Source organism: Physcomitrium patens, chromosome 22 (assembly GCF_059467195.1).
Source record: "Physcomitrium patens ecotype Gransden chromosome 22, ASM5946719v1, whole genome shotgun sequence".
Classification (NCBI taxonomy): Eukaryota; Viridiplantae; Streptophyta; class Bryopsida; order Funariales; family Funariaceae; genus Physcomitrium; species Physcomitrium patens.
The window spans coordinates 711,793-722,903 of record NC_143431.1 but is presented as its reverse complement, the minus strand read 5'-3'; the positions used below and the strand labels follow the sequence as shown (position 1 = coordinate 722,903).

The 11,111-nt window shown below is 36.6% G+C and overlaps 1 protein-coding gene across 3 annotated transcripts; it reads left to right on the top strand.

Annotated features, from left to right (window-relative positions):
• Positions 1-697: 697 nt before the first annotated feature.
• On the top strand, positions 698-7,867 carry LOC112275233 (TMV resistance protein N). 3 transcript variants are annotated; one of them, XM_024505415.3, is made up of 7 exons: positions 698-1,393; positions 1,763-1,808; positions 2,420-2,879; positions 3,316-4,405; positions 4,694-4,966; positions 5,154-6,579; positions 7,119-7,867. In XM_024505415.3, exons 3-7 carry the CDS (start codon positions 2,422-2,424, stop codon positions 7,769-7,771), a joined length of 3,900 nt encoding a protein of 1,299 aa, XP_024361183.1. In that variant the 5' UTR covers positions 698-1,393; positions 1,763-1,808; positions 2,420-2,421; the 3' UTR covers positions 7,772-7,867. The 3 variants fall into 3 exon arrangements, with proteins under 3 accessions (XP_024361183.1, XP_024361182.1, XP_073386434.1); XM_024505414.3 differs by having other exon boundaries at positions 1,252-1,393; positions 1,757-1,808; XM_073530333.2 differs by having other exon boundaries at positions 1,252-1,393; positions 1,757-1,808; positions 7,103-7,867.
• Positions 7,868-11,111: the final 3,244 nt, after the last annotated feature.

The window sequence follows — 11,111 nt, the reverse complement described above, 5'->3', positions numbered from 1 at the left end:
CCTAATCCCTAAAACCATGCTTAAATTTCTATATAACTCACAAAACCCTCTCAAAGCCCTCTAAGAATTCACACCAACTCTTTCACAAGCCTTCAAAATACATCCATTTCACCCTCCCATTAGCATTTATAACATATTCACTTAATAATTCTTAAAGCTTCTACCATTGAGTCTTCCTTAATCATAATAATTCTAAATTAACATAAAATAATGGTCCAAGTATGAATGTGATGCAATTGTATTTGGAGTATCATATATATTTTTTCTTGAACCTTCTGTGAATATTTACAGATTGTATTCTGGTGGCATCCAATGTTAATGTATGCACATAACAAGAAGCGGGAGGGGGAATCAAATGAGAGAAAAGTTTATTTTGAACAATATGCATTCAAAGTTAATAGTAGAAAATTTGCAAGGGAAGTAAAAGGAAAAGTATCAATCCAAATTCTCCATCAACTCCAAGTATTAATGTGATGCAAGACATTTCTTAAGTTTAGGATTTTAGGGTAAAACCAGGCACGAATTCATTAGTAGAGGCGGGGAGAAACCCACTCCCGGAGCCCTGAAGGAAGGAACACCAAGACGGGACCGGGTGCAAGCCCTAGACGAAGACTAGACGCAACGCAGGTGGGTTCACTTGCAGACTCTAGCTTGCTTACCTAAGCTAAATCTCCTAGGGAACTGCTTTACGAGAGAACCCAACTGTGTATGTGTATGAGAGAGAGAGAGCTTGAGCTCTGGCGCTTCTCGGACTTAAGTTTCACACGCTGGGTGGGCACATTTTTAACTAGTCAGCGGTATATCAGCAGGTTACCGACAGCGGGTTACCGACAGCAGATCATTGAGTGTAGATCGCCTCGAACTCGTTCTCCACGGCTCCATCGCCCTCACTGCTCTCCTCGCTCCCGGAATCGATCTCCACGGCTTTCGCTGGCACCTCACCACGTGGCCGGGCTCATCCTGCTGCTATGCTTTGATGAATTCGATGTAACTGTGTGTACGGATCGGAACATAGAATGGCGGATTTGGTTACTGCAAGAAAAGTGCGATAGGTCAGATCAAGGGTAGTGTGCGCTTTGGAGTCCAATTCAAGATTTAGTGACACCGAAGTAACAGGTTTGGAGTGGATTGAATGAGAGAGAACTGGATCCGTGCCAAGTGATCCAGAGTTGAGAGGTCGAGTGAGTCACAACTAGAGAGAGTCCAGGAATGTTCGGTTCGGAGGCTTCGGCGTCGAACAGAAGCGCTCCCTGACGTGAACTACGGAAGCCAAGGTTTAGGGCTCTTTACCAAAGTATTCAAACTCATTCCCTACTAGCAAGTTTAAGCTGATGGGATTTCTGGATTCTTCTCCAAACTGATTTGTGCAAGCTTTAGAACTATTCAATTTCTGGTATTCCACCTGGGCCCATTTGAGCTTTACTGATGTAATTCACCAAGTTTGATAGGAAGGATCTCAGGAGTGGACCTACCGATGCAATGTCTTAGGTCCAAAAATGCTTGTTTGATCATTGCAAGTTTTTTCACTTGTACCACATCAAATGCTGGCTTTATCAATCTTCATTACACTTCAGTTTCTGAAACCTAAATCTACACAAATCTCATGAGGAATAAGTGAATATCATAGCCACTGACACTATGAGCATCAATACAAAGACCAGAAAGACATCATGATCCAGTGAATGATTGTGCATTGGAAACTGAACCACCATCTACTTCCGCTAACTTCAAGATGCTTGATTGCCACATTTCATAGTTGCAGAGGTCTTCAACTTGGCGCAGCTTTCTTGATCAAGTTCTGTGAGTAGGTGAGTGATCCTTGCGCTTTCTTGAGGACATCTCGTTGTTGTGATCAGTTTTGTCTAGAATGAGCCATGTTGGGTCTGTCCTCAGTCTGTATGTGATGTGAAATGATTCACGATGGCTGGTTTGAATGCTGATGAAGGCTCAAGAGTGATTACATTTTGTGATTAGGGTATTGTTTCAGCTCCAAGGGCACTAGTATACTGTTTGCAATCACCTTAGAGTTTCTGATTAATCTGTCTACTTTTTAACAGATAGAGGATAAGCATATTTAATCCCAAGATGCCAACTAATTTTGGTGTATCATTCTGATAATATTGTGACAAGCTTCACATTTCGGAAACCACTGACTGGAACCCTGGCTCACATTTTCGCACTTGTTATATCATCTAATATATTATCATCACATCAAAGTTGTTACTCTGTGTGTGGTAAGCCCAATCTGAATGAAGGATACTATACTGGATGAATCAAATGGAGAGGGTTGTTGAACTAAACGACAATTCAGCTCAGTTTCTTAAGTCCTGAATATTCTTCCCAAACATTGTCAACTGAATCGAACTGAATTGTCGTTCAGGGCTTAAGCAACTGAACTGAAATTTGTGGATTTGTTTAGGGATGCACTATGAGCAACCATTTGATGTTTTCATCAACCACCGAGGCCCAGATGTGAAGAAGACGTTTGTGAAGGAATTAAATGAGGCTCTGCGATCGGCTGGGGTGCATCCCTTCGTGGATGCGGATGGGATTGAGCAAGGAGAAGCCTCGTGGGATTCCATCTTGGAAGCCATCAGGGTAGCTCCAATCAGCATCTGTGTTTTCTCGCCGGGTTACGTTGAGTCCATGTGGTGCCTTGATGAGCTGGCTGTGATCCACCGAAGCGCCGACAAGAAAATTCTCCCCGTTTTTTACAATGTGGAACCCTGGCATCTCAGGCATCCAGAAGCTATCACGAGTCCTTTTGCAGCAGGAGTGAAAAAATTGCAAAGCCGGCATCCAGAAAAAGTGTCAGGATGGAAGGGTTGGCTTGCTAGAACTGCCGACATTTACGGCTACGAATTAAACAAATTTTCCAGGTAATTGGCCCTTTCTTTCAGTGTTTTGCTTCTTCTTCTTTTAAACTCTACTCTCATGGTTTCTTTCCTCCTCAATGGCGGTTTCATTCTTTAAACGCATCATTTTTGCAATTAATCTTGAATGTGTCTATAGCTCGGAAACTTTACTAGGGTGTAGTCTTGATTAGGGCTCCTTCAGGAAGTAATATTGAATTTTTTAAAATTTTCATGTTTGTTGGCATTTTGTACGAGTCCAGAAGTGAAAACATTAGAGTGTATTAGTGTATGATCAACCTCTACATGAGGAGGTGTCAGACTGTCCAAATTTGATTTGTTTTTAAAAAAAAATTGTATTAATGCTCAAGGGTGGTTTAAGAAAGAAGAGTTTGAATATGTAATTTTGAAAGGTTTTTATTCCGTTCACTGTATTGAGACCATTCTCTCCTTGGATGTCCAGATCTGACACAAATCTTGTTCAGGCCATTGTTAGTAAAGTTCTTCAACATTTGAAATCTCTCTTTCCGGTGGCGCTCGATCAACAAGCTTCGGAATTCTTATCCTTTATTCGGAGCCAATCTCAGAAATCATGCAGAATTGGAATTTTCGGCATGGGTGGGATTGGAAAGACAACACTTGCAAAAGAGATTTTCAAACGCATTAAGGATGAGTTTCCTGTGTCGAGCTTTTTGGAAGATGTTGCAAGGGAGACGTCGAAAGGCGATCAAGGGGTTGCTTCTTTGCAACTACAACTCTTGAGGGACATGGGTAATGCAGACCGTGTCAATATTGTGGAAGATATTAATGATGGGAAGTCCAAATTGCGACAGTGTTTACAAAGCAAGCGAGCATTCATCGTTCTGGACAACGTTGAGAGCCCTCTCTCTATTAAGGCTTTATGTGTTGATGAAAATCTTGGCGTTGGTAGTTGCTGCATTCTAACATCTCGAGATGAGTGGATCTGTTCAGTATTCAGTGATTTCACTTATGAGATGCCATTTTTGAAACCAGCCGAAGCCAAACAGCTTTTCTGTTGGAATGCTTTTGGGTCAATTTTTGCAGCTCAGGGGTTCCAAGAGCTTGCAAACGAAGTAGCTCTAGCTTGTGGTGGACACCCTCTGACGTTGGAGCTTATGGGCAGTCTCCTGAGGCGTGAAAAAGACCTTTTGGTATGGGACGCTGTTTTACAGCATCTCCGAAAGCATGACTCACTGCAGAATCATGACAAGATGTTACAGCGGTTGAAAATCAGCTTCGATTCATTAGAGCCTAGACACAAGGAAATGTTCCTTGATGTGGCTTGTTTCTTACTTGGGAGCCCTCCTCAATTGTGCAAAGATCTTTGGACGTCTCTGAAGTGGCCTGCGGAATTAGGGCTGCGAAACCTTGTCAACAAATCTTTGCTCAAGGTGGAAAATAATTTAGTGACCATGCATGATCTTCTGATTGACCTGGGTCATAGTATTGTAACTGAGGAGGATGTGGTTAGACCCGGAAAGCGCAGCCGGTTGTGGATGAACGAGTCAGAGGAAGAGCTTCTGGACAAAGAGGTGAGCTTGAGTTATGCGCTCCTTTTCATGACAATCGATGACACAAAACGGTCCTCTTTCTTTTTATTAAAACCTTACCCCGAGAGAAAATGATGAGGTCGTGGTTACAATTGAGTTCAGTCATGGTTAATCGTGAAACCTAAAAATTTAACCACTTGCAGACACCTGTATAATCAACATACAGAAATTGTAGGTTACTACTTTGTTGCAACTGCTCATTTGTGTATGTTAGTAAATATATGGATATCGTTACCGTTAGTAAATGTTTAGATCGTTTGATTTGTACAGGTGACAGATAAGGTACAAACTTTTAGCCTTGCTGAAAGCAAAGCTGACCTCTCGGATCAAAATCTCAAGCCTATGGAAAATTTACGATTACTAAACATGGATGGTTGCGGTGGAACCCGTATTCAATTCCCTCATAGGCTGGGATATGTACGGTGGCAAAGATTACCATTGGAGAAAATTCCCTGTGAAATGTATGACATGCGGAAGTTGGTGGTGCTTGACTTGGCATCAAGCAAAATCACTCACTTGTGGAACGTAGACTCAACTGCAACGGTATGGTTTCAATAAAAAAATAAAAAGAATAAGATTATTTTATTTTATTTTTTTAAATGTTCACTCTTTGATGATACTTGTTTTAATGTTTTTTTCATGTCTGCCCTCAATGACTTAGTTAAATTTTGTATTCACTTGATTTGTGAGTAACAACCTCAGTTAAAATTTTCTACTTTGGATGTGGCAGTTCCCAAGGTTGCAGACACTCATCCTTGACGATTGCAAGGAGTTGAGAGAGCTTCCTGACTCCATTAACGGATCTAAAGATCTACGTAATTTGCATTTAGAAAAGTGCTCCAGTCTGGAGAGTCTCCCAGAAACGATTGGAGACCTATCTAAGCTGGAGGTCCTCAGACTTCGTGGATGCACGAAATTAAAGCATTTGCCAGAAGCTTTGGGATCCTTGACCAATCTGTGGAGCTTATACTTGACCGATTGCACTAACCTAGTGTCAATACCGGAGTCCATTGGCAATTGCCGAAATTTGTCGAATTTAAGTTTGGGACGATGTTACAATTTGGAGGCGATTCCGGAGTCAACAGGAAAGTTGTGTAACCTGCGCACGTTTGAGTCTCCTTCTTGCGACAAGATAAGTCACTTTCCGGAGCTTATGAAGGACCTCTTTGTTTTGAAGACTCTGAAAGTGGGTTGTGGTAGCTTAACAACCCTTCCATCGTTTATTAGTCACCTCACTGGACTCCAGGAACTGAGTCTCTGTTTGTCAAGATTTGTAACGCTTCCCAGTGCTATCTGTGCTTTGACGAGGCTGCAAGACTTGAAGCTGATTGGATGCGACGTGCTTGAAAGCCTACCAGAAAATATGGGTGCTTTCCAGGAGCTGAGAATCCTAAGTCTGGTTGGTTGTGTGAGTCTAAAAAGGCTACCAGATTCAGTTGGGGAGCTCAAGTATTTGGAGGAGCTGAACTTATCTTGTTGTGCTAGCCTCCAAAACCTGCCATTGAATTTTTGCCAGTTGACAAGATTGCGCCTTTTGTGTCTCGAAGGTTGCTTCGAGTTATTGGAAATTCCAGATCCCTGCTCCATGCCGGAGACCGGCTGTGCTGTGATATTTTACGACTTCCTTGTGTCTAGATGTTTGCAATATCTAGAGCAAGGCAAGTTTTCGAAGGCCGAGGAAGTTCTGGTATTCTTGATGAAGTTCAAGCACGAGGATCCGAGACTCTTACAGATTCAAGCGTTTCTAGAAGAAGTGAAATGCAGACAAACGGAACTTGTGGTCATGGATGTGGAGATGTTGCGACAAGAAGCGTTGCATTGGGTTGTGCAGAATGATATGCCTCGTGCTTTGGAGTACATTAATAGAATGGTGGAGCTGGAGCCTGAGAGTGAGATGTCATACCTCACACGGTTTGCGGCTCGAATGATAGTTAACGATAATACGGGAGCGCAGGAAGACACGAAGATGCTGTCGCAGTGTGTGGCTGCTAGAGAACTTGCAGGACGGAAATTATCTCAGTCTGTTTTGGAAAAGGTGGACAAGTTCAATAATCTTTTTCGCTGTGACTGGAAACACTCTCTCTTGGCACTTCTGAACTCTGGAAGCACTCTAGAAGTTGAGCACAGCAGAAACTCACGAATACCAACATTTCCAGGCAAGATCATCACGTTCTTGGAAGTAGCAAGTTGTGCCATTCTTTCTTAAAGTCTTATGACTAGAATTCAATTGTGAAGTTCAATGTTTCATTCTCGTAACCTGGCTCTCATGGGCCACTATGTTGAGACTTTAGAGAACACAAATTGTTAATTTTACATAATCTCAACGAAGAGTCATTACCTTCAGCTGTTGATCGGTTGGTTGCTCCGTAATCAATGCGTTCATTGTAGCCCAAAGTCCGTGATTGAGTCTTAAAAGACCGGTTATCAAGTACAGAACCCCTCCTTTCCAGCTTATATTCTAACTCTCAGATTTCTCAAGATTTGCTCCTCTATCAAATCACCCAAGATGATAGCATCGACATGGGGATTATGCTAGCTAACTCAAATTTAGAGCCTAGTTGTAAAATCAGTGCATGGTTCAGCTTGTACACTTTTCCACAATGGGGCTTAATATTGCAGATCAACTGATAGGAATACTTGCTTGAGAACGAATGAAATCATATGACGTTGAATCTGTAGGGCTCCAATTTTGCAGGTACTCTGCAAGCACTGGGAAGGAGTCTAACATGGAAGGAAGTGGGCGAGCCTCAACCGGAAATAGCTGCCGCATTGCGCAAAGCGGCAATGCAAAAGTTCGAGCTGGATGATTTCTACGCAGCCTTGTATTGCTTGGAACCAGCAAACGCGTTGGACCCAAACAACGTAACAACTCTGAGTCTGTTAGGACGAGCCAAGCACCGCACAGGCGATTTTGCAGGGGCAGAGGCTGCCATGTCTCAAGCTCTGGCATTGGATCCCAGACACGAAGCAACACTCTTTCACAGAGGAATGTTGAGAGAATCTGTGTTTCCTTTCGACTTGCAAGGATCACTTCAGGATTATGACAAGGCAATTGAGGTGAATCCTTTCAATTGTGCACTGTTTTTGCGAGCCAGAGCCAAGGTGAAGTTCAAACTTGGGGACTTTGAGGGCGCAGAAGAGGACTTGGATCGGTCGTATGTCATGTACCCGTATCCTCAAACGCTGAAGTACCAACAAGGGCTGAGCAAGTGGAAGCAAGGTGAATTTGAAGCCGCACTGATCGACTTTGAAGTGCCTTATAATTTCCTTCCAGATCCTTGTGTGTTGCGGTATAAGGAGAACGTGATTGAGAGCCTCAAAGATGATGCCAAGGTAGAACTATCTTGACTATCCCAAAGACCGAGGGGCCCACAGAAAATATACCAAAATGGGAAGATGTTTGAGGATCACAAATCAATGAAAACAGAGTGACTTTGAAATCAATTTCAAATTGTTATAATTGCCCAAACATAGATCTATTACAAGCTCATGTTTATTTTAAACTAGTTTCATCTAATTATAATATTTGATAATTCACATTGATAACTATAAAATCTATTAGTTACTCGTTTTTTAAATTTCTAAGAAAATTGAGAGATTAGAAGAGATTGGTAGAGATTCCTAATAAATAATTTATAGATTAGATAATCAAATTTGTACTTTTGTTTGGTATTATTGTTGGGTACATGTCAACAATTTGTCAAATGTTTTTGAACAATAGAAATATTGCATAGAAAATATTATTAAATAGGCATGTCTATTTTCTTATGTCTTGCATATTGATATGTGGTGTGTTGCCTTCAATCTCATGTGAAGTTGTTATCAAATTCACATAAGTATCTTAAATTCTAAATCATAAAACTTGATTACAAAATATTGAAAGTATATGTTGATTTTTTTAAGAAGGTTGTCATTGTTGTTATGGTTGTTTTGTAAAAATTACTACAAATAGAGGTGAATTAGATGCAAAACAAACAAAAGAATTCGTGGGTAGAATGGATTTTTTATTTATTTATTATTATTATTATTATTATTATTATTATTTTGACAATAACATATAATTTGGAAGTTGATGGAAAAAGTGAGCATAGATATTGAGACATTGTTAAGGTATTACTAAAGACATGCAGTGGCAAAATACATAAGTAATTAGATTACTATTATTTGCATTATGAGTAGACTTCAGAATTTCTATACAATGATAAGTTATATGCTTTTTGAATAAATGTATACATTAAAATCCATGATGCCAATAAAAGAGATATTGCTTATATGGAATATATTACTATAGAAGGATGATCTTATGAGATGAGAATTTTTAGCATTTTAAATTAAGCAATTGGAAAGAAATCATAATGATATTGAAGCATTTATAGAGAGGTTGAAAAAAACAAAAGAAAAGAATAAAGAGATATTTAATAAAAAAAGACATTGACTATGACCTAAAACAATTAAAGAAGATGATTGCATCTTAATTTTTGATAATAGTTTGCATAATTAATATAGTACATTACAAAAAATTTTAAAATTTTGATTTGAACTATATATTATGAAAAAAGTCTCTGACAATGCCTCATACTTGTTTTGAAAACATGATGGTAAAGAATTAAAGATATCTATAGCAGATAAGTTAATTAAGTTATTTAGATAAAAGAGTGAATGTACTTATTTTAATGAAGAACAAATCCATTACATGATATTGAAATAGAAATAGATGAACAAATTATAGACAAGAATTTGACTATGATGAAAAAGATTCTCTATGAATATATTAAAAAATAATTTGCACATATTAAAAGTTGCATAAATTTAAAGAAGATTGATGTCATAATATAATACAACTATTAGGTGAAAGAAAAAGAGATGATTATATTTTAAAATTTATTATTTTTAAATATTTTAATAAATGGTTTTAGTATTAAAAATAAAAGTATAGGAGGAAGTAAAATTTTTTATATTATTAATGTTGTCTTTTAATAAAATAAATTTTTACTTACTTTACAAAACAATAAAAAAATAAAATAAAGTAGATTAGCAAAAATAAAATTATACACTTCTTTAGGTAAAAATAAAGAGTAGCTTTCAATAAAAATTACTCAAAAAAAGCCTTAGATTGATATTCAAGGAGAATTGGTTGTAAACCAAGGTTGCAACTAGACCTTGAAGCACATAACTAGGCATTCAAAACAAACATGAGATTTTATTGTTGATTGGAAATTAGGATTTAAAAAAAATTAATAATATTTTTTAAACATTACTTTGGAGAGAATATAGTTTCTAATGAATTTGTAAGAATTTTTGAAAATTATGATTGTTTTGGATATATATATATATATATATATATATTTTAAGGAATAATAATAGAATTATATTTTAATGAATTGTGTGAATTTTATAACAGATCTATATGTAAAATTTTGTGGTTTTATAAATATAATTGTATAAAATGTGGATTATAATATTATATTTAATCAAATGATCAAATCAAAATAGATTGAGATTCTAGTGAATTAAAATCTTGAAAATTGAATTTTGAATATTAATATAAATTTTTATGATTTTAAATAATTTGTGTCTTGGATTGAAATAAATTTTGTGTATTTATAGTTGATTTAGTTTTTAATATTTATAATGTTTTTGAAAACAAGTAAACGGTTTTAAAATGAGGTATTTAAGATGGAAGGTCAACCTTAAAATTTAAGAAAGTTATTTCATGGACATAATCAATATTATTAATTATGTAAAATAACTAAAAGTAAGCAAATTATATATTATTTTGTAGAGAAGTTCTTAGAAGCTACATAAACACAGATTTGACTTTAAACTTATTTCTAGGTAATTGGTAGATTAAAAAATTACCCATTAAGTTGTCCAAGTGAGGTATAAGTTGGCCATGTGGCACACATATGGAAAACTTGCCTTATAAGTTAGACATGTGTCTTGCAAGTTGGACATGTATTAAAGGTCCTATAATGCATTGCCACATGATTCCTATGTAGATAGTGTAGATAGTGTATATAGTGGCAAAAGTGAGCCTTTTTTCACTCTTGTTAATTTCTTTCTTACTTCTAGTCTAATTTCAAGAATTTTTAGTTTTTTTGTCTCTATAAATAGCAATTTTAATTTCATCTCAAATATACATACTTTCTTATATCTCTTTTGTCATTCCTCTTTGATATATGTTTCACTTGTTTATTTATAATCTTTGAGTTCTTTTCCTTGATAAGAAGATAATCAATACCTAAATAGATTAAAAATAATTTTTAATATATATATATATATATATATATATATGCATATATTTTAATCTTTTTAAATCTTTTCAAATTTCTAACTAATATTCTCACTTATAAGAATTGAATCCAAGAATAAGCTTTGTTAATTGAATAAAAAAAAAGAAAAAAGAATGGTATTCTTTGTCTTTTGCACATAATAAATTATATATAAAAACAAACTTATGCTTTTGTATTTATGTCTCTAATAAATATAAGCATGCTCATGAACAAACAATCTTGCATTAAAAATAAAGCTGGCACTTATACATTCAAATTGCAACAAAGTTTTAACAAAAATCTTTATTCATTCTTTTAAATTCCAAATATATCAATTCAATAAATAAAATGCAAATTCTCACATTTATTTTGTTTATTTTGTTTTTTTTTATCTCTCTGTAATTTAGAATTTTTGA